At 40.3% G+C, this 22,533-nt stretch overlaps 1 protein-coding gene across 1 annotated transcript in view; it reads right to left on the bottom strand.

Annotated features, from left to right (window-relative positions):
• Positions 1-17,585, bottom strand: part of LOC111223592 (E3 ubiquitin-protein ligase pellino homolog 1-like) — a 33,417-nt gene extending 15,832 nt beyond the window's left edge. The window contains exons 1-2 of the mRNA XM_022747797.1: positions 17,321-17,585; positions 1,674-1,874 (exon numbers count right to left, since the gene is read on the bottom strand). Of these exons, the coding sequence (XP_022603518.1) occupies positions 1,674-1,846 (173 nt within the window). The 5' untranslated portion in view covers positions 1,847-1,874; positions 17,321-17,585. The remainder of the gene's footprint in view (positions 1-1,673; positions 1,875-17,320) is intronic.
• Between the last annotated feature and the right edge of the window lie 4,948 nt (positions 17,586-22,533).

Below are 22,533 nucleotides of genomic sequence, written 5' to 3' on the forward strand. Positions count from 1 at the left end.
TACCACTCATGGGTATTTCATGTTATGCTGCATTTATAATGAACGGTGCTCCCTCCACTCATGTCCTGCTGGCCACAGAGAAGCCATGATTGGATGGATGTTGTAAAATGTCAGTGACAGGTAATCTCCCCCTCTCTCTGTAATCACATTGACAGAGAACCAAGTCATTCTCATCATCCATCAGTGCATGGATCAATAGGTCGAGGAGTGGAAGCATATGTCTGTGTCTCTGTGCCTGGAATAGCACCATACCATCCCCGTGGGAGAGATATCCTTCTCTCATACTTGTATGCAATATAACACATCCATTTGTCTGTCTTTTTGTTGTTCCTCGTGGAGTTTAAGGTTTAAATTGGCCACTGTGGCTCAGTGTGTGAATGAAGATCTTTGTGTGAAGTCAAATGAGCTATTTTCCCTCTGACTAATTGACTCAGATTAAGCTCTTCTGTAAGGTATTTTACAATAGATTGGGCAAAAAGTCATTCACCTGACTAGTGCCCAGCCTGTCCAACAGAAGAACCAATGAGATGAGTGAAGGGTTTTTGTGATAACAGAGTTATTGTCACACTAATCCAGAATATTAAGAGGCTACTAAGAAGCTGGTGTCCTTGAAGCCAGCCACAGATTTAGCAGTTGATAAGTACTAAAGAGCTTTTTCTTATTACTTTCCAAGGTGCATGACTTAGTCTGCAAACTAAGCTTCTGGTTTTCTGGGCCAAGAAACCCACTGGATCCCATCTGTTTGGCTAATCGCTATCATTTCTACCATGGGTGGAGAGATAGATACCTAAAGGAATAGCTCAGGTAGGATGCTAAAATTGGGACATGATTAGCCTAGCGTAGCATAAAGACAGGAGAGATAGCTATATAAAGGAATAGCTCAATTTGGATGCTAAAATTAGGACATAGTTAGCCTATCTTAGCGTTAAGACAGGAGAAATAGATACATAAAGGAATAGCTCAATCAGGATGCTAAAATTAGGATGTGGTTAGCCTATCTTAGCATTAAGACAGGAGAAATAGATACATAAAGGAATAGCTAAATCAGGATGCTAAAATTAGGATGTGGTTAGCCTAGCTTTGCATAAAGAAAGGAGAGATAGATACATAAACAAATAGCTTAATCAGGATGCTAAAATTAGGATGTGATTAGCCTATCTTAGCATAAAGACAGGACAGATAGCCATATAAAGGAATATCTCAATTTGGACGCTAAAATTAGGACATAGTTAGCCTATCTTAGCATTAAGACAGGAGAAATAGATACATAAAGGAATAGCTCAATCAGGATGCTAAAATTAGGATGTGGTTAGCCTAGCTTAGCATAAAGAGCGGAAAGATAGATACATAAAGGAGTAACTAAATTAGGATGCTAAAATGAGTGAGAATACAGCACTTGAGAGATTGTAAGCTCTTATGAATCTAGTTCTTCACTGAATTTAAGCCAAAAGAGACCCACTCCAAGGGGAACCCAAGGACACACACATAGACCTGTGACCCAGAGAAATACAACCCTACCCTGTCAGACTGAGTATAATTTAGGCCCAGCTTGAATTGGATCTCAAAGACTAGGAACCGAGTGAACAAGTGAAGCCTTACACCTTACACAAGCATACATGCAGACGCACAGTATGAAGACAATGTCCTGCAAAAGACACACTTCAGTATCTCACCCTAAGACGATGAGCTCGCCGTACTTGACGGGCTCCTTGTCCTCAGGGAAGACTCCGTCGTGGGGTTGTGAGCTTGTGCTCAGAGGAGGTGAGGACTGGCTCTTGTTGCAGGATGGGCGCAGCTCCAGAGATGGGGGGGGACACAGCGCCTCTGAGCTACCCTCCAAAACCATGCCCACCGGCCACAACTGGGGCTCGCTTCTGGGGAGGGGAGGATGGATGTTCACAGAAAGAGACAGACAAAAAATCTTGTGTTACCAATGAAGAAATTTTTCTTCAATGCAATGGAATAACATGAAATAAAACACAACATAATAGTTGAGAGAAGTACACAAACTTTTTGGTATGTGGTCATGTCCTCTGTAAATAAAAGTGCTCCCTCCTAACACTTAGCAAACACTATGCAGTATGCTAATAATTCTATGCTTTGGTAGAATCCATAATCACATGGAATTTACAGTATCAAAATTTGCATGGTTTTATAACTACTTCATAAACATATAGAGATGAGAGGAAAGAAAATATAACAGCATCAACTGAAGATCAGACTCAGTCCACACATGGTCAGTGTGTGTAATGCTAACTAGCTATAGCTAACGTCTTCACATTTTATACATTGGCCAATTTGGGGCAAATAAACAGACTGCAAAAACAGTTAAGTGGTCACGTGATTAAGGGTGAAAACAATAAGCCAATTATCCATAATTACCCAATCCTTAGATGGTATATTTTTGGTTATATAGTTTTCAATGTTAGATTGAAAGTAGAAAATCATGTATCAAACATGGGGAAACCTTCCATAACAGTATTATAATTAGGCTCTGGCATGTATTCAATAATATTGAGTATTGTGATATTTCCTGCCACATGCAACATTTTTCATAATATCAAAATGATTTATTTATTTATTCATTTCAGGTTTGCACTGACCCTCATTTCACTGCTTTGCTTACCGTACATTGTACCTTCGCATGTGACAAATAAAACTTTGCTGTTTAGTGGCAGCATCACTTATAGCTGAAGCATAAAATACAATGATATAAATATGTATGATTTAAGAAAACAACTGAAACATAAAATACAACAATATATCGTGTATCACGATATTTGGGCTGGACTGTATCGCAATATAAAATTTTGGATATCATTGGACCCTACTATAAACATATGTCTACATACATGTTATGTACATATTTTCATTTTCAATACCCAATCCTTCACATATAAAGCTTTTAAGTACTGTTATAAGCACCATTATTAACTACAACCATAGACTGTGGAAACATTACGTCATAATTATACTGTATCACCGACTTTTGAAGCCTTGAGGTATCTTTACGCTAGCTGCCACTGTTAGCATTAACTGTCAGTAAATGATGCTAGAACGAATCATGGACTGTTTACTGGCTGACAGATCTGACCTCTGTTGCTCTTTGTGAACTGCAAAAAAGACACAGTTCACACTGTATCTTTGAAAATATCAAAACTATACAACAAATAAATGGCAACTTGCAACACATGTTTATCTGCACAACTACCGGTTTCATTTTGTTGTTTTGCTAACTTGTCATTGTCATTTGGGTGCAGGAAGGTCACAATGATGCGGGTCATTGTTCCAAAGTTGCGATCTGGGTCAAATGCTGCTGACATCATTATCTATAGCCTTCAGCTTCGCATCCATGTTTGCATCCAACTCCAACAGCCATAAAATCAAATTGTGTTCTTCCTGCAGCACAGAACGAGTGGCCAGCTTCAGTCTTTGTGACGTTGGCTCTTCTGGTAATTGTCATCCTCTTTATGCAGCTGAAGTACTTTCTGTTTGCTGACCTGGGGCCTTTACAGAGCAGCCAGCCCATCCTAATAGGATTGGATGGGCACAAGTGATCAAGCTGTTTGCACAACAGCAGATAAACTGATACCTGCATCTCTGAACCCTGCTAATACTCGTGATGCGATGTGCCGCGCCATTTTACCCGTGGTGATGAATTACACTTCACTGACTGCTGGCGAGTGATATGGAGCCCAGGAAGAAGGAGCAGTGAGAACGAGGGGGCATGTCCTCTTCAGAGGCTCTTACAGTTAACAACCAGATAACCATCAATTGACAAACTGCCACATCAGAGATTCTTAACAAAGCCCAGGAGGCGTGCAGGCACCAAAACCCAGAGGTGGAGCAGGTTCAGTATCACTGCCTCTTATTTCTACAAGAGCATTTCAAAGCTTTAGATTGCGAACTGTCAAATTAAACTGAGGGCCTGGCATTAAAACACATACAATCTTAGAAATCCATAATACACCAATAAAATGTCCAGTGACAAGCGTTAAAGAAACTGGCAACAGAGCAGACTATGTCAATATGCTTTTTAGCACAATGTGAATATTATGCTAAAAAGAGTGGGATCACTTCTACCACTGAGTCACTGTGTGGATATTTTGACATTCATTTTACACAAGTCAAACAAAGCTCAGTCCCTGTCTCTGCACTCAGGTTCTAAGCCAGTTCTTAATGCTCAAGCCTATTATTAATCAAAAGTGGGCGAGACCACCCACACAGTGGAAAGCTAGCGGTGCAAAAGCATGACAAAGCCCTGCAAGCTTTGTTCTCCCTTTGAGCAGATTAGATAATCATTCTGGGAGCGTAAACATAATAATACTCAAAACACTGTCCCCAGTTTGGACTCGCTCCTCTTCCTTCCTGTTTGAATCTTCTGTGTCAGCATCCACAGAAAACAAACCCATATAGACTACACCACCCATAAGTGAACTGTCATCATTAGACGTGATCGAATTCTAAAGAGGCCCGATGAGAAGAAGACCTCGTCATAATCAAATGATGGATGACAGTAGGCAGATTCAGGCAGCCAGTGGCCATTTCATTACCAGAGCTCTCTGTTGCCCTGGCTGGATATTGAGCGTGGTAGTGATGCAGAGTGGACTCATGGGAGGCCACAGGGACTGAAGCAACCGGGATGAGAGCGAGGAGGATAAGAGGAAGAGGAAGGATTGAGAGATGGAGGGAGAACGTTGTGATGTCTTTGTCTCGTCTTTTGTCTGTGTTGGAAAAATGAAGGATTCAACTATCTGATTTTTTCTTTCTTCCATTATCTTTTCCCTTTTCAGTACCAGTTAAAGCCTGTATACTACATGATGGTGTGGTAACATGAGCATTGATGAAGAAACAGTATTCAATGAGGATCAGTCACACACCTGAATCTGATCCACTAAACAAGGTTGTCATTGGCCCCAATATCAATCTGTTGCATCAGATTAGTGCTTCTCTAAGAAATTCTGATAGGATGGGTCTTATTAGGACCTTTACTCAGTAAAAAAACAGTCAAGGTCCCTTAAAGTTATTAAAATGTCTAAAAACAACTTGACCTATGTTCTATATGTTGGTGAGTTGTGTTCTTACATTTTCCTGAATGTTTCCATCAATTCTCAAACCAGAGATCATATCCTCTATGATCATGTGTCAGTGTGTTTGTCTGACAGAAGTTCAACATTTTTATCTAGTTTTAAGCCACATACACTTTTTACACCTTGGTGGTTTTCAGCTCTATATTTGAACCAGATGAAGGATTTTAGTCGTCGGACGTCTGGATCTGAAGTTATCAGAGAAACAAGCTGAGGAAATGTTAGACAGCTCAGCTCCCAGCTGCTGGAGACGTCCTGTCCTGTGTCACTGAAGAGCGGCGCTGAATCTCTGAGTTTTAAAGTCAAACAGCTTTATTCAGTGTTTCTACTGGTTTTAATCCCCTGGTGTGCTTGTTATGGAGAGGAGGACACCTCTGTGGAGAATTCAGCTGCTGGTAAAAACCTGCTGAACGTCTGCTTCATAAGTTATCAGAGAAACAATCAGAACAAAGGTTAACATCAATCTCAGCTCCAGCTCTTCCCCATGCTATTTCATGACATCACCCAACGCCATTACAGACTGTGACTGTTAAATTATCCATAAGACTCTTGTGCTTCTGTGTAGACAAACATTGATAATATAATTAAAAGAAAACTTTTACTCCCAAAATCAGCAACTCCTCACAATCACAGGTGTGGGGGCCTGCGCTGATTGTCCCAACTCAAATAAAAAAATGTTAAATGTTGTGTAAATGTTGCACAAACAATCTGTACAGGTATAAAAGAAGCAGCTCTGAGTAAATAATAAGTATTTTACACCTGTACAGATTTCCACTGTACTTCTACTTCACAGGCGATAGAGGATGTAAGGCTTCAGTCCAGTGGTCGAGGTCGCTTAGTGGCTTTTAATATAAAGATGATTTGTTGTTGAAAAGCTACGACCACAGCACAACAGCAGAGATGATCATCCTCCTGTCAGAACACGGGAGAGCTTAATAAATATTTTATTGTAAATGTGGACTCGCTCCTCTTTTCTCCGACTCTCCACTGTAAATAATCGAAGTGAGAAAATTACCACGAGGATAATCCATAAAAACAAAAGAGCCATGGCTGCCAGGGGTGAACGAGTGAATGCAGATGAGGAGGAGGAAGAGGAACAGGAGGTGGGAGTCAGAGGAGGAGGAGGAGGAGGAGGAGGAGGAGAGGGTTTGAAGGGCGAGGAGAGGTGAAGGAAATGAAAGGAGGGGCAGATGTCAGACGATGCTGGAAGAAAAAAAAAAAACACCAAACCTTTAACGTATCTGTGAGGATGAGGAGGAGAGGAGGGAAATGAGGAAGAGGAGAGCGAGGTGGAGGGTGTGTGTGTGTGTGTGTGTGTGTGTGTGTGTGTGTGTTTGGGAGTATGTGTCAGCAGGCGCATGTGCGGAAGTGGCGGGCTTTGGCAGGGTGATGGATTGCCTGTTCTGTGCCACGCATTTTCTAATCAACCCACAGCCACATCCTGGGGGTGGAGAGAGATAGAGAGGGAGAGAGAGAGGGAGGGAGAGAGAGAGAGGGGGAGAGAAAGAGGGAGGAGTGAAACAAAGAGAAGCTGTCTGACAAAGGAAGACAAAGGAAGCAGAGGATAATAGAAAGAAATAGATGAAGAGAATTCAGTCCATAGGAGCATGGTGGAGTGGCTGTAGGGTCTGTGGTAGGAACGACTGAACACACACACACACACACACACACACACACACACACAGTGTTACACAGCACAACACACTGCAAATAACACCGCCCTGTAAACCCCACAAAACCAGCCAACCAGAACCACGCAGCATAACACACTGTACCACAGTGTTACACCAGAGCTCCATATCACAAAGACGTGTCTCTACTAGAAAACACATCATTGTTGTCGTAATGCATTAAGAGTGCAATGTAAGGCAATGCTACAAAACCCTGCACAACACAACACACACTGCATCATCATTGATTCATCACAACAACTAATACACATCTAATTTGGTCTTACTGTCATTATGTGTCTGTCTATCTTATAGGCTAAACCTTATGGTCATTAATTAACTCAGTTCATTACTGGCTCTATAACCCTCAATTCATGTTTTACCAATTGTAGGTAGACTTGGGCTGATATTCAATAATATCACAATATTTCCTGCCATATTTAATATTTCTCATAATATAACATGTTTTTGCACGGTCTGCTCTGCTGCTGAGTCCGAACCTCATCTCACTACTTTGCGTATGTGATAAATAAAACTGCTGTTTAGTGGCAGCATCACTTATACCTGAAACATACAATACAATAATATATTACTCCCACACAATAATATCGTATATCATGATATTTCGACTGGCCTGTAACGAGGTATTAAATATATTGCCAAAGCCTGATTGTAGTTATGAAAAAATCAATTAATTCATTATTCTGGTGAGTACTGTTTCATCAAGATGGTGAGAGCTATGACAGTAAAACCTGACATGTAATAAACTGTACATTTTCATTAACTGCTGAGATTGGGGAATGCAGCGATGTCTGTAAGAGGAGGTTGGATGGGACAGGGACGGGATAATCAAACGTATAAGACAAAACAAAGATGAATAGTAAAATTATTACCCAAACTATCCTTTCTTAACATTACAAATGTGCCTGCACAACTCTGTAGCTTTAATATGTTGGACAAACTGCGCTTTTATAGCCCAATGTGTAATAAACACTAGACATCACATGGGATTAAAATACACAACACTACACAAGAAATCACAGCATCACACTACACAACTTTATTTCCAAGCCACTTGGTCAAGTGTTACCACGGAAACCTTTTTTACATGCTAAGTTATAGCATCTGATGACCTGTGAGTCTAGTTGGTGAGCTACTGTTGCTGGGATGCTAACTAATGTTAGTGCTAGCTAGCAATAGCTCGCCTGCCAAGCTTGCTACATACCAGTCAGAAGACCTGTTAGCCTGGTCAATAACCAGACAATAAGTTGTCAGACAATAAATTGACTGGTTAGCAACTAGGCTAACAAGTGACATAAATGATGAGGAGGTTAATTGTTATGATTCATGAGAAGCTTTTCTCCAGCGGAACAAGGTTAAATAAAACAGGGTAGTGTGACAGAGCTAATATGACAGCTCCTCTATCCATTTTTGTTTTGTGTTGAAAACCTGTGGGGAGGTTGGGGGGGAGACTGGGGACGGTTGCAAGAAGTCTTATTTCTCCAATCGGAAACATGCTAGAGTGACGACACTCATACTGCACATGCTCAGTCAGAGCCTCCCTGCCACCAGGAAGACAGAAGACGCATTCAACATCTGCTGCTGCATTTACTGAAAACTTAAAAAAACCTGAGCTTTTTGAATGAATTGAAACTTACTGAGTTTGAATCGTTGTTTTGTTGACTTCTAAGTCACATGGATAGCATGTGTCAAGGTCAGCACATGATGTTCTGTCATGGCTGACAGGGTGGAGATGGTTGCAACAAGGTATTGTAATTTTCCCGTGGCTCAGCAACCAAATCACAACAGACCACTCAACATTTTAAATAATACTATAATATTACTGTATATTATATGATTGTAAATTTTCAGAATACTTTACGTTTTGAGATTAAAAGCAAATGTTATTTAGTGTATTTTTGGACAGGACAGTAGAGAGACAGGAAATGGGGAGGCAGAGAGAGGGGGAATGACACGCAGGAAAGGGCCGTGCGAGGTGGGAGTTGAGCTGGGGGCCGGCTGCAGCGAGGACTGTGGCCTCTATATATGGGGCGCCTGCGTAACCCACTGCGCTACGCGACGCCCCATTTAATGTATTTTTAATACATTAAATTCTGCAACCGTCCCTGACCCGTGTTGCAACTGTCCGCAGGGTTGGTTTCAGTTGTAACGTCTGAATTTTTCCATTCAAATAAATATATAGTGAATGGTCATATGTAACCATCTTAACATGGTATAGGTCAGTAGCAGACAGATGGAAGTTTAATATATACGTTTGGTTGGTCTTTTAGTGACTGAGAGAAATGCAAGTGTTGCAACCATCCCTATTCTCCCATATAGTACAGGCCAAATGATTTCAAACTGCATAAAGCCTCACATAATGGAATAACTCAGGCAGGAAACAACAACATATGGAAAAAGATCATTTATCAAGTAAAAATAGATTCACTGGTTCCAGCTTTTCCAGTTTGATGATTTGCTGCTTTTCTAATTGTAAATTGAAGGCATTTGGGTTTTGGACTGTTGCTTAAACAAACTGATGTCACTTTGGGATTTGAACTTTATTTTGACATTTTATGGGTTGGCGAATCAGAAGGAAATGAAACATCTGTAACACATGTTTGAATATGATCATTTAGCTTGACTTTAAACAACCAGTCAAATGTTATGTCTGTAAAACTGAACAGATACTATCAATGGTTTATATATTGCAGCTCAGCGTTCCCTCTCCATCCTGTTTTTCTTGGACGGTTGTGGTCCTCTTTTCTTTTTATGGCTTCCCTCTCCTTCACTCTCTCACCACCCACTCCAGGGGAAGGGCGAGTGAGTGTGGAGTGTGTGGGAGAGAGAGAGAGAGAGAGAGAGGAAAGAGAGAGGGAGAGAAAGAGTCAAATTTGTCTCTTGCAGAAACAAATGAACAGAGAGCTAAATATACTACAGCTGACAAATGAACTCTGCAGTGAATTATGGCCTCATGACAAAACCCTATTTGTCCTTTTCAACCTGTTTCAATACAGATTTTCCACCATCTCTGCATCTGTTCTTGGTCACTGGATCTGACATAGAGCCGTGTCTTTAATCAGACATGTAACTGTACATTTGCTTGTGTATGTTTTCATATTTGAGAGCATCAGAGAGCCAGAGAGCACGTCTGCTCCACATTATGTAACACTTCATATTGTACAAATCCTACAGGCTAGTGTTATGAACTTTCATCTTACCCTCCCCCACTGCCAGATCCAGCCTCCACTCTTTCCATTTTTCTGCTCACATTTGGTTTCATTCATTTTTTTTTTTTTTTGCTTTTCTTTATATCACCTGGGATGTTCTCAACTGATATTTTCAGGTGAATGTAACCTAGTTCTAGGCCTCTGTCTCACCCACATCTCTGATTCTTTTTAAAACATTTTATATGAATGTTTTTAACATGTTTCTATGTTCTTTTCTATTGGTGTATGTAATTTCTTTGTTGTAAAGCCCTTTTAGCTGCATTTTTGTATGAAAGGTGCTATACAAATAAAGTTTATTATTATTATTAAGATTATTTTAAAAATAGTAGCTAGCTTGGGTTGCCTTGCTGTATTTATGAAAAACAGGGATATGAAATATTGCTAAGTGTGGATGAGATCAATGTATCTGTCCATTTTGTTGTAAAATAACTGTAGGAGTGTGCCTGTATTACACTTCCATACAGTATTATATAGACCCTCCCTGACTAATAAATATCTTTCAAACTGCAAATCCACAGAATTTCCTCAATGTCTCAATATTTTGTTGTAAAAATCCTTTAAATTGATATTATTCTTCACTTGTTATAACTTGTTACACTTGTTATGTCAGCTGCTGTTAACGACTATCACAGCTTCTGTGTCAACTGGAAGTGAAGTTGGTGGGATGGATATGTCGCTGACTACGACGGTGCTGATGTGATCTTAACTTACACACCAAATGTACAAGTTTGACATCGTGCAGAGAAAAAACATTATTTCCATGACAGATATCGGCTGCACCACAGCACCATGGCTGAGCGAACACAGTCCTGATCTTCCACAGTCTTCTTAACTTTGACCCTAAATACACTGGCCACCACAATACATCTGTAATGAGAATCTGCCATGGTAATAATTAGATTCAGAGGTTTAGGTAACAATCGGTACGGTCTGCATCGTGCTGCTGAATGACAAAAGTTTCTACGATGATGATCATTTGATAAGAAGTCTTAACTTTTATATAGATGTGCACTGAAATGATGGTTATTGATGTTCATAATGTTGTTGATGGATCATGATAATGGAGATGTGTCACTCCCTTCACAAACATCTCTGAATATTAATACACATTCAAGATGATACGACACCGTATGACATCAACTCCAGTGGCATTCATAATTATATTAATAAAACACGCCATAATATAACATCAGGTCCTACTATTGTCTAAACCAGAGGTTCTACAGTCTGATCAGACATATACCTCTTTGTATTTACTGAGACTAACAGCTGTGTTCCTGAGAGAAATAACAAAGATGGAAATGTTACACAGTACAAACAAATTAAATTTGCCTACCGTCACTTTAGGACCCACAACAGTCTAACGTAACATACCAGAATCATAAAAGAGAGGACAAAAAGGAAAGGAGGCATTCCTCTTAGACTTTAATATATACTCAAAAAAATGAAACAAACAATACAAAAATGTGTATAATAATTTCAGACATCGCACAATAGCTATGTAAAGCTAGGTAACGTTACCAGGATCATCATCAGCAAAGTCCAGCACTGTAATCAAAAAAGACTTTGAGGTGAAGTAAACCACGAGTGCACGGCTGATGGGCTGCACGGTCCTGACATATGAAGTGATTGGCAATCTGACATGACATACCCCCTCTTGGGCCTGGGAACTCTACCAGAGTTGTCAGAAGTTATGGTGGCACTAATTTGACTTTTGAGAATAATGGAGAAGTACATCTTGTGCATTCTTTAACTCTCTGATGCTGCTCAGGTAATAAGAATGAGTCTATAGCCATGCTAGCAGCTCTGTGAGGCTAAGCTAAAAGCTAAAATTACACTAATGATAACTCACCTGTTTACATTTTTATACGGCTTACAGTTATGTATAATTGAGGGTGAAGCCTCTTTGAGTGACAGGTGGGTGAGCATATGCTTGCCACAAACCAGCAACGTTACACTCCACACGTTCCCCTCCTCTTTGCCCATTTTTGGATTAGCTGGGAGTTAGGGGTGGAATCAGACACTGCCAAGATGCCTACGGTGGAGCAGCTCACTCTGAGCTTCAACACCGCTCTTCAGAAACCTGTGGGTGACGTCAGAAAGGCTACGTCCATCTTACATACAGCCCATGGTTCACCATCTTACTTTTAGTGTTGTTAGCATGCTAATAATTAGCACTAAACACAGACTGGAGCTGATGCTGATGGGAATTCATTAGTTTTTGAAGGTATTTGTCAAATGGACAAAAAAATATTATGAATGCCATGATTGTATACAGTCTGCAGCATGCTAGTAAGCTGCCTTACTGTATTACCTGCATCATTAATCTGTATGTTCAGTGCAAACCTTACATCATCTAGAAGTTTCTCTCCATGATAAGAAACCCATCCAGTATTATGTAGCTAGGAACTGTGATATATTAGTGTGAGTGTGTGTGTGCGTGTCTGCTGCGGTGCTGTGATGGAGTATGTGTCCTGCAGTCCTGTCTGCTCCTAAATATCCCTGCTGTCTGAGACGCAATAAGCCCATACGAAATGAGGGAAAAGAGCAAGAATGGAAATGCTCAGACAGAGAGAGAGAGAGAGAGAGAGAGAGAGAGAGACTGCACCTGTAGCACTCATCAGGTCTAATCTGAACAGTCCCGGGAGGCCAGGTCACATGACTTTGTTTGTAGACCAGCCTCACAGCCTCAGTGGAGACGAAGGTGAAAGGAAATGTTTAAGACTCTCACCTTTGTTCTCTCCTCTCAACATTAAGCACAAGTCACTGCCCTTCAGACAGCTGAGAGAGAAGTCAACATACCACCCACACTAATGAGCCGCCATCATGGCCTCCTGAAGGTCACCATCAGGGTTTCTGGAGTGATGCTGAGACTTTATGATGATATTTAATATCAATGAAGGGACAATCAGTAAGATATTTGTGGTCCTGTAGCTCAAAGGATGAAGGATGAGATGTCTAAGTGACATCTAATGACCCAACAATTATTTGGTGCTGAGATCTCAGCTTCGGGCTCAGTGTTACACCATATGGTTACATCATGCTTGTTGCTATGCAACATCAAGTATGACAACAGCTTCTGAGCTGCCTCACAGAGCACCACACTTGGTGATTGTGATAACTGGAAATAAGTCAGCATTTTTGAACCGTGCGGTTCCAGAAAATAAAGATCATGGGTAAAAATACACTGGCTGATGTCACCTCCACAAATGAAATGAAAGTGAGCTGAGGTAAAAGGTTTGGATTTAACAGTGCTGCTGGCAGCCAAAAAACCAAAACAAAATCGTAAATCATAACCTTAATGACCTAAATTAAAGGATATTTCCAGTAAATTACAACTTGGGTTCTGTTGCTAACAATCACTAACTGCAGTAGGTGAAATTTGAAGTAGGAAGTTGGTTTGTAAACTGTGCTGGATTCTGACAATGGGTACTCTGGGTAATAACTTTACTGTTTGTCTGCGTTTTTTTTTTTTCCAAATAAGTTTGGCCAACCTTGAGGTTTGTTTACAACCTGTCTGATTGTCTGACTGCTTGTGTTTCTAAGAATAGTCCACCCAGCAAGTTGAAAGGTCACCTAACTCCGCCTCTATCTGCCACCTCCAACTGTCTGTCAAAAAGCTACAGATGAGGACATTGTTTGCAAAGTAAAAATAAGTAGAGCTCCTACAGCAGCACTGCTTCTTGAAGGGGCCACTATAATTTGCAAGATGAGGATCACCTGACCAGCTAGCAAGATTCTCCACTGGTACTGATTATCTTACAGTATAAGTAATTTTAACTTAGTGGGCAACTACTGTAACATCACCTCACGTGACCCTTAGACAGCAAAATTAAACTTATGACCCAACATATGCCTGTGTCCTCGGCCCGAGTCTGGCCCATATACTTCCACATCTGGGCAACGTCTGGCTGTTATCCTCCAGTATTAACTGACAGCCAGCAGATTTTCTGTGTGTGTGCCAGAATTGGCCCAGATGTGGAAGTAGCATCTGACAATAATGCTGAATATGGGCCGTGGAACCAGGCGTATTCTGGGCCAGAATAAAATAAGCATGTGGCCCAAGTATGGGCCGGATTTATTTTGCTATTGCCTTGAATGTTAACAGTAGCAGTATCACATTTTGCCTCACTTGACCTGTCGCACACCATGGATGCTGACAAGTTTGCCTACCTAATTTGCATACTGATGTCCGATCACGATGCAGGAAGAATTTAGATAAGAATTCTTAGTAATGCAAGATGTAAATGCAAAGGCCCTATGATCAGATGTCTTTATATAGACTGCAAAGTCAATAGCAGGTTTATATCAGGTCTTTAGTAGAAGGCCAGTAAACAGAAGGTCAGCATCAGTATGGTATCCTCGTTCACATGTAAATCCAACCTCTGTGTTGACAGCTTTGCTCTTACACAATCCCCAAGCGACCCTCATTACCCTTGACAAACTCCCTTTCCCTCAGTTTCAACCCTTGAAGTGACTCGGCTTCATATTGAAACGGGTTTTAAACCAGAGCTCAGAGAACCACTTCACAACATTTCACCAGCAACTCAAACTATTTTTGTGTTGTTTTAAATCTCCCCTTTCTGTTTCTGCAGGCTCACCTCCTCTCAGTTTGACCCCAGGCTCTGTGAGAGCCTGACAGGTGGGCTGCTGCTGTGTTACCTCATCTCGCTGCCACACAAAAACACACACACACATACACACACATACACATAAAATCTCATTTGAAGCTGTGGTTTGGGAGATTGTGATCACCATGGTGTACTTACTGCAGTTTCAGAACCAAATTCTCTACATGTCGGGCAGTTAGTTATTGTGTATCTGTTTCCTCTGCTGCAAGATTTTTACAGCTGTATTACAATGATGACCAAAAGATATTAGCAGTTATGTAATTATCATCTACTACTTTCTGGTTCATTTGTATCTGAAGTACTTAATGCTCCTGGTTCTGTAACTTAAGACAATTTCGAGACACATGAAGTGATGTTACAGTAGCTTAGTAACTTAGCCAATGTCACTTATACTGTAAATAGGTAATTAGTGACAGTGGTGCTAGCATTCGTGCTAGCTTGGCTAATACAATTGGTCAATTATGCCAGTCCTGCGTGTCCTATCACTTCGGTCAATGGTACTAAAGTTCTAGTAATACTAAACAATTAGTATTTTTACAACTGCTACCACCAACCTACTGGTACTACCAGTATTGGTGGTACTGTTACTATTGCTGGCACCATTACTGCTAAAACTACTACAATCAGTGATATTACTACTACATCTACTATTGTATTGCTGATGCTATTGATCTTATAAATACTTTAAATACTGACAGTGCAACGGCTTCTGCTACAGTTATTGATATTCAGTGACAGTGACATACTGTTACTGCATCACTAATAGCACTGCTAATAGTGGTAGTCACACCAGAATGAGAGAGAGAGATGGAGAGAGAGAGAGAGAGAGTGTGTGTGTGATTGTGTACATATATGGTCAGTTGCACCAAACTCTCACCAGCAAGGGCAGAAAAATGTCCTGTTTTTTTTTTTTTTTGCAAGACTTCAGGAATACATAAAACAAACTTTGGTGAGAAACACTTACTGTACATAAACTGCTTTTGTAGATAAAAGGTACGTTTAAAGTTAGCCTGACAGTTTTATGCTGAAAACACACTGCAACAGCAGCACCAGTACAGTCAGGGAACTGAACCAGTGAAGACGTTACACAGCAATATAGCCCAGATATTTTAAGTCTGATAACATTAGCTAACATTAGCAACATTCTCTAATGGTCATACAGCAACATTTGCTATTTCTATACCTGGGCCACAAGCTTGTTTTGTTCTGGCCTAGTATACGTCCGGTTCCACGGCCCAAATCTGGCCCATATAGCACAATTGCCAGAAGCTACTTCCACATCTGGAGCGATTCTGGAGCACCAGAGGGTAACAACCAGAATCTGGCCAGATGTGGGCCGAGGAACCAGAAGTTTTATTGTGCTATCTAAGCTGCACAGCAAAAAACCCAGAGTGTATTGAATTCAATAAGGGTGCATTTAATTGAGAATGAATGTAACTTTTTGTTTGTAAGAGGAAGATTGTGTCATTTCTTTTTTTCCAAAAGTACCACAGGATTAAAATCCAACATCTGTAACTGCCTTTAAAGTAAGACTACTATTAAGAGCTTCTTCATGGACAGATATCAGCACATATCCATTATTGCAGAGGTGGGTGACACTGACCGTCATCTAGTTTGACATATTTTGGCTCCACATATCTGCAACCAGCACCAGCCATGATCACAACACACAACACCACCACCACCAAGGGTCTATATGCTTTAGGCCCAGAATCATGTCATTTCCCAGCAAGCTACAAATATGACTCATTACTCAGCAAACAACAATACTGTTGGATCATGAACAACACCACAGCACTGCTACTACTTTTTTTCTGTTGTGAGCCATTTTGAGCTCATTTTCTCCAACTATCCCTCCTCCTCCTCCTCCTCCTCCTCCTGTCAGCCTCCTGGAATCATCTAGAAGCTGGGAAATGTGACATGAAAACGTTAATGCGCCAGAAATGCTTCATATCTGTGTCCAGGATGATTCAAACATGGCCTCTTTCTCCTCTTATTATTCCTGCTCTGTCTGTGCGGATTGCAGCGGATTGCGTTTTTCCCAGGGCCACGCTGTGTGGATGGACACGTATTTCTCCTCCTCTCTGTTAAGACATGATGATGTAGTAACGTGATCGGATTTGGCCGTAAACAGGTTTCACATTAAATAGGAGGGGGGGAGGAGGAGGAGGAGAAATCAGCATCCACACAACATGCATGATTCTTTCCTGTTCTCGGTAAATAAACACCAGTGTCTGCAGGATGGGTTTGTACACAGGGGAAACCACCGCACAGTCAACACATACACTGCATGTACGGAAGGTATCAGCACACACACACACACACACACACACACACCCTCCTTACGCACAAACACACATTTCCCTGTCACACACACACACACACACACACACACACACACACACACACACACAGCAGCGATATAGAGGTAAACAATAAAAAGGCTCAGAGCCACTGATAAGAGCGGAATCCATTCACATCACTTACCAATCAATTTACCTCATAAAGACTCACGTCAGCCTGAATCAAGGTGATAAAGTCAGCATCCACATATAAAAAGTGACTTTCACCTCCACCACCTCCCTAGAAGAGCAGTACAGCAGACAACAGGCCAGCTGCCGCCTCCTGCCATCTGCTCTCTGTGGATGGAGCCGCTATCATAAAGACAGGGGATGGGACGTATCAGATAAACAGGCCCGTACCCGCTGATGTTTGCCAATGGAGGTCCGGGACCGGCTCGGGTCTGCGTGTAATTCCTCCCCCTTGGATGTGAGCGTGTGCGCGGGTACCGTCAGTCCCCGTAAGGCCTAGGAAGCGTAAAGACGGAGAACATGAGAGTAGAAGAAGAAGAAGAAGAAGAAGAAGAAGGAGAACTAAAGGAAGAAGAAGAAGAAGAAGAGGAGGGAGCGCAGGGCATCTGAAGCAGGAGCATCGCCTCTCCTCCGTTCACGTTTCACCGGAGACTGAGACACGTTCATTCCTCCCGACTATAAGAGCAGACAGCCCGATGTCACGCCTCTCTCTCTAGCTCTCTCTCTCTCTTCTCTCTCTCCCTCTCTCTCTCCCTCACCCACACCTCCCCTCTCAGTTTATACATTTTCAATTCACTATGCTTTATTGACAGGAGTGTCTGGTGAACAACATTGTGTCCAGGATAATACAATATTCAATAATGAGAGGAAAAGAAATATCATTAATTAATTAAAAAATAAATAAATAAATAGATTTAAATAATTACTGCAAATTGCAAAAACAGTACCCCTCTCTCTCTCTCTCTCTCTCTCTCTCTCTCTCTCTCTCACTGGCAATCTTGTTACACCATAAAAAGACTGTCCTGTGAAAAACGAGCCCATAGGTCGTCTGTGCAGCAGGTTATTATGACCCATAGTTAGGTTTTGTTGCTAGGCGACATCTAGTGGTCGTAGTAATGATGACAGGAGCAAAGGGAAAAGTGCGGTTATGTTGTATAAAGAGAGACAAAGTCCACGTCAGGAGGAGGTTGTGGTGGATGGATGGGTCAACAAAACAGAGAAATATGACACAGGAGAGTGCGATTGTTTCCCGTATGAAAGTAGCTGTTTATATGGTAACCATGACAACAAAGATTGTGTAAGGTTGAGGAAGTACTTATTTGAACTCAAATCACCATCTTTTCCTAAACCTAATTATTGTAACCATTGGGGCGCTATTGAAAAAACAACGTATATGGTTGTTCAGGTTGGAGGACTTCTTGGAGACTTTTATTTGATGCTGATAAAATTCAGGCTCTGAATGTGGTGCCTTCAAGAACTTATCCAGTCTAAGCCAATGACTGTAAAGATGGATGAAATATTAGCTCCCCAGTGCGGCCTGGGATGGCCTGGACCCCTTAGATCTGGGCACCACTAGCTCCATTTGAAATCAAAGTTTGGGGGCAACCATTTAATTAATTGGTTTGATAGAAAGAAAGAAGAAACAATAGAAATGTTACTTGAACTTTCTGCATTGTCATCAGGTAGATCTGAATACTTACTATTTAAACAGGTCACACACTCAAATCATTAAAATATGACGTTGTACAGCCTGATAGCTTTCTTAAATATGTTCTTTTTAATTGACCCATATATTTTGATTATTTGACAATTTAGTCTCACTATCTGTCAGTTCTTATGAGCTTTTGTGTGTCTTTTTTAATGTTGTTTATTAGCCATGAACTCAGAGACTGTAGGTGAAAATGAGCTTGTATGGCTAAATATGGTGCATGTACATGATGGAGCCAAGTGCTAATATTAATTATTGTGAATTGTCTCTTCTTCTCTGTCTACACACAATTGCATTCATTGCAGATGCACATTAAAGATAATAATGGTCTCTCTAACATAATGATGGCACTAGATGAACAGTATCACCACAGTGAGTGATTCCATTTCATCCAATGAGGAACATTTGAGATTCAAGATTAATTTTTATTATCATTATACAACACAAGATTGTGTAACGGAATTACAGATGTAGTCCCTCTATGCTTCACAACAAAAGTTACATAAATGGATGAATAAATAATCAAGTCATGAAAATAAGTGCAGAGGATGAATTCATCCTTCTCACAGCCTGAGGAAAGAAACTGCTCCAAAGTCTGGTGGTACTGAGGTTGGATATGGACTATCACGTCTTTCCTTCTACTGAAGTTAGCATGCTAACCAGCTAACCCCTGCCTGTCTCATCACTTTCTGTTAGCCATTCACTGTAGCCTCCAATCTGCCCTGAAGATGTATCTGCTCAGGGGACGTATTAGAACCTCTTGTCTTGTAAACGCAACGATGGCTAAAGCTCTTGTCATCACCACCACCTGCTCCCAACAATAAACCATTTATCTTTTTGTCAGTCTTTGACTGATTAGCTACCAGTATGGTTAACAGCCCCACAGTCTGTGGTTAACACAGGTTACCAGCCCACTAAGGTAGCAGCTAATGCTAGCTGGGTTAGCAGGGTGTAATTGATATTAATTGTGATATTAACAGGGATGCTAATTCTGGCTTGCTAAAAACAAAATGTAGCTACTTATCGGAAAATTTGAACAGCCAACTCCTTTAGTAAAACCGAATATTCAACAAGACATTTCTAGGCAAACAAAATGTTCAACTTTCATGAACTGAAAACACAAACACAAAACTCAAAGGTCTCTATCCTCTATCCTGACTGGCAGGTCACTGTGCATGGTAGGGGCTTGACAATCACAAGGTAGCCACACCCTAAAGTATTCTCTGCTTTATTGTTTTTTTTTTTTTTCGTTTAAATAGGATCATAATTTACAAAATGCATGCTGGACACATCATGCTGGATTGAAGAAGATTTGAAACTGGCTTTGCTGCAGAATGTAGAAACTAGCTGATAATGGCGTACAGTGTTTGTTATCTGTTTTATTACTGTACAGTCAGCTCAAAAAACATATTTAAGTGAGATATGTATCTCTGTTATAACAACACTAGATACTAGTGTGTCATAAAGTTATCGCCCGTCTCTCTCTATAGCTTTGGAGAAAAGATGGGAAGACGTATATAGATTTTTCTCTCAGGGAACACACCTGTCCGAGTATAAGTAGTCCCAGAAATCAAAGGAGGATCAGGAGGATCCAAATTCACACAAAAGGGTGAGAATCTGTAATTCATTCAAATGCAGTCAGTGTCTTGGTAAAACAGCATTTTAGAGTTGATGGTGAACATTTTTGTACTAATGTTACAAGCATTCATAAGTAACTGAAATTACTGTTACCAGCTTAGTTTCCATTTGGCAGTTTGCAGAAGAATAACTCATGAGGGGAGACATCAGGACTGATGCCACACATCTCCACGAGCTCTTAATGATGCATGATTTTTAGTGACTTGTGCACTGCTCCAGAGTAAAGGTCAGCGGCATCAGACACAGCAGTGCCATCAAAGGTATTTTCTTAGTCAAAATCCATGCAAATCCCATCACCTCTGACACAAAGGTAATGGGATTTACTTTCAGTCTGTGTCATGTACTTTAAAGTTCCTACGAAGAGTCCTTACCACTCAGTTTAAACCAGGTTTTTTTTACATGGTTCAACATTTATTACACTAAAGTCATTAAAGTTATTCTGGCAGTTTAAAGAAATGTGTGTGAATACTTGGTGCCATGTATTTGTATGTCTGTATTTACACATGATCTAATATGACAAAGAAAGTTGTAGTCCATATTTGTACAAAAAATATTACAAAAATAAATATACTGTTGTGCCTGATTCAGGTTGTTTTCATAATTTCTTTAGTCTCCAAAGGTGCTCTGCTGTTCTGCTACTAATGGACAGATTTCCTTTAAAGTATCTTATAAGACTACACTGTCTATTTAAAGGAATTTAGGGAATTAGAAGTGAAAATATCAGTACATGCTCCTTGTATTCTTACAGTACTTGGCAATGTTGATTCATCAGAACTATGACAAAGGTTCCTACTATTTGATTTTTAAATATATTGCTTGTTCCTGATAATACAACAGCAGCGGAAAAGTTGTGATTGAAGGCAATTTTCCAAGAAATCAACATGTGTTTTTGCGAACAAGAAAGTTTTACTTTTGATTTATTAGGCTTATAATTTCATCAAAAATGATTTAAAAAAAATAACAATTATATCGGGGACATTGACCCAGGGGTACTATGCTTGGAGATACAATTTCTTAACCAGTTGGAAAATATAAATAAATGTTTGAAAATCTACAAGACACTCTGCATATGGTTGAAGGTAACTTGTATTTTCAGATTTACTTGTTTTCTGATCAATTGAAATGAAGTTAAGCTATAAGCTTAGCTCAGGTTTGATATCAGTTTACAGGGCTGGATGATCCAATAGAGACACTTTGAGCCACGGAAAGTAGTCTGTCTTGAACTTCTGAGGTTTGACTTTGATTAGCTTCTTTTGTTTCAGGAGAAAAGGTTGTTTTGGGGCAGAACAAGACTAACAGAACGAAGCTATTGAATGAAACGAAGGCTGTGGTTGAAAAGTCTTTTTTTCTGAGGTAGGAAGGTTCCTAACTGAGTGAAATGATCTGAAGTATCTGAGCAGCAGCCATGATAAGAGCTGGTCCACTTTTCTAAATGATGAGGAAAGGAGCTGCAGTGGTTTCTATTGTATCTCCTTAAGCATAGGAAACACTGGACCTTCCTTCAAAGGAGAAATGCTGTCCCACAATTCCTTTACGCAGCAGCATTTAAAGCGACACACCTTTGTAGTTTCACCACAGCAGACCCACATAAATGTAGAAGCAAGAAAGTGCCTGTTTTATGTTTGTGACACGATCCAGAACTGATGGAAATCCTTGTCTGATTGACTGAAGCCAAATCCATAAATATAGATTTCTTCATACAGTTAGGAGTCGTCATGAAGAACATAGTTAACAATATCATCATAACAAAATACTATAGTCTATACAAAATCTCATTTCACCAAATCTTTTATTGGTGTAATGCACTAAAACTGAATTTAAAAAAATGAAATTTTTTATTTTATCTATTTCATTATTTTTTAATGGCTCAACTATCTCTATTTGTATTTTTCTTTCATGTTGTCATATTTCAACATTTCAGTCCTGTTTTCTTTTTTTATGGTGAGGAATGGAGGATTTATCGTCAATGTCGTATAAATAAAGTTAGTTAAAAAAAAAAAAAGATTTGTGTATGTGCAGTCGGGTTCCTTATTAGTCATTATGAATTCTCCTTCAGATCTTTCCTTGACCTCATGACGTTTAAGTGCTTAGGAAAGGAGTTTATTTTGACTTTTCGACCGCAGCCGAACAATAAAGGACAAAATGAGCGTCACAGGATGGCGGTAAAGGCACCCGCCACCAGAAACATCGAAGAAGAAGAAGAAGAAGAAGAAGGAACATTTTTATGACGTAGAAATACAGCGCCGGAGAAGCTAGC

Source organism: Seriola dumerili, unplaced genomic scaffold (assembly GCF_002260705.1).
Source record: "Seriola dumerili isolate Sdu_G_001 unplaced genomic scaffold, Sdu_1.0 BDQW01000111.1, whole genome shotgun sequence".
NCBI classification, from domain to species: Eukaryota; Metazoa; Chordata; class Actinopteri; order Carangiformes; family Carangidae; genus Seriola; species Seriola dumerili.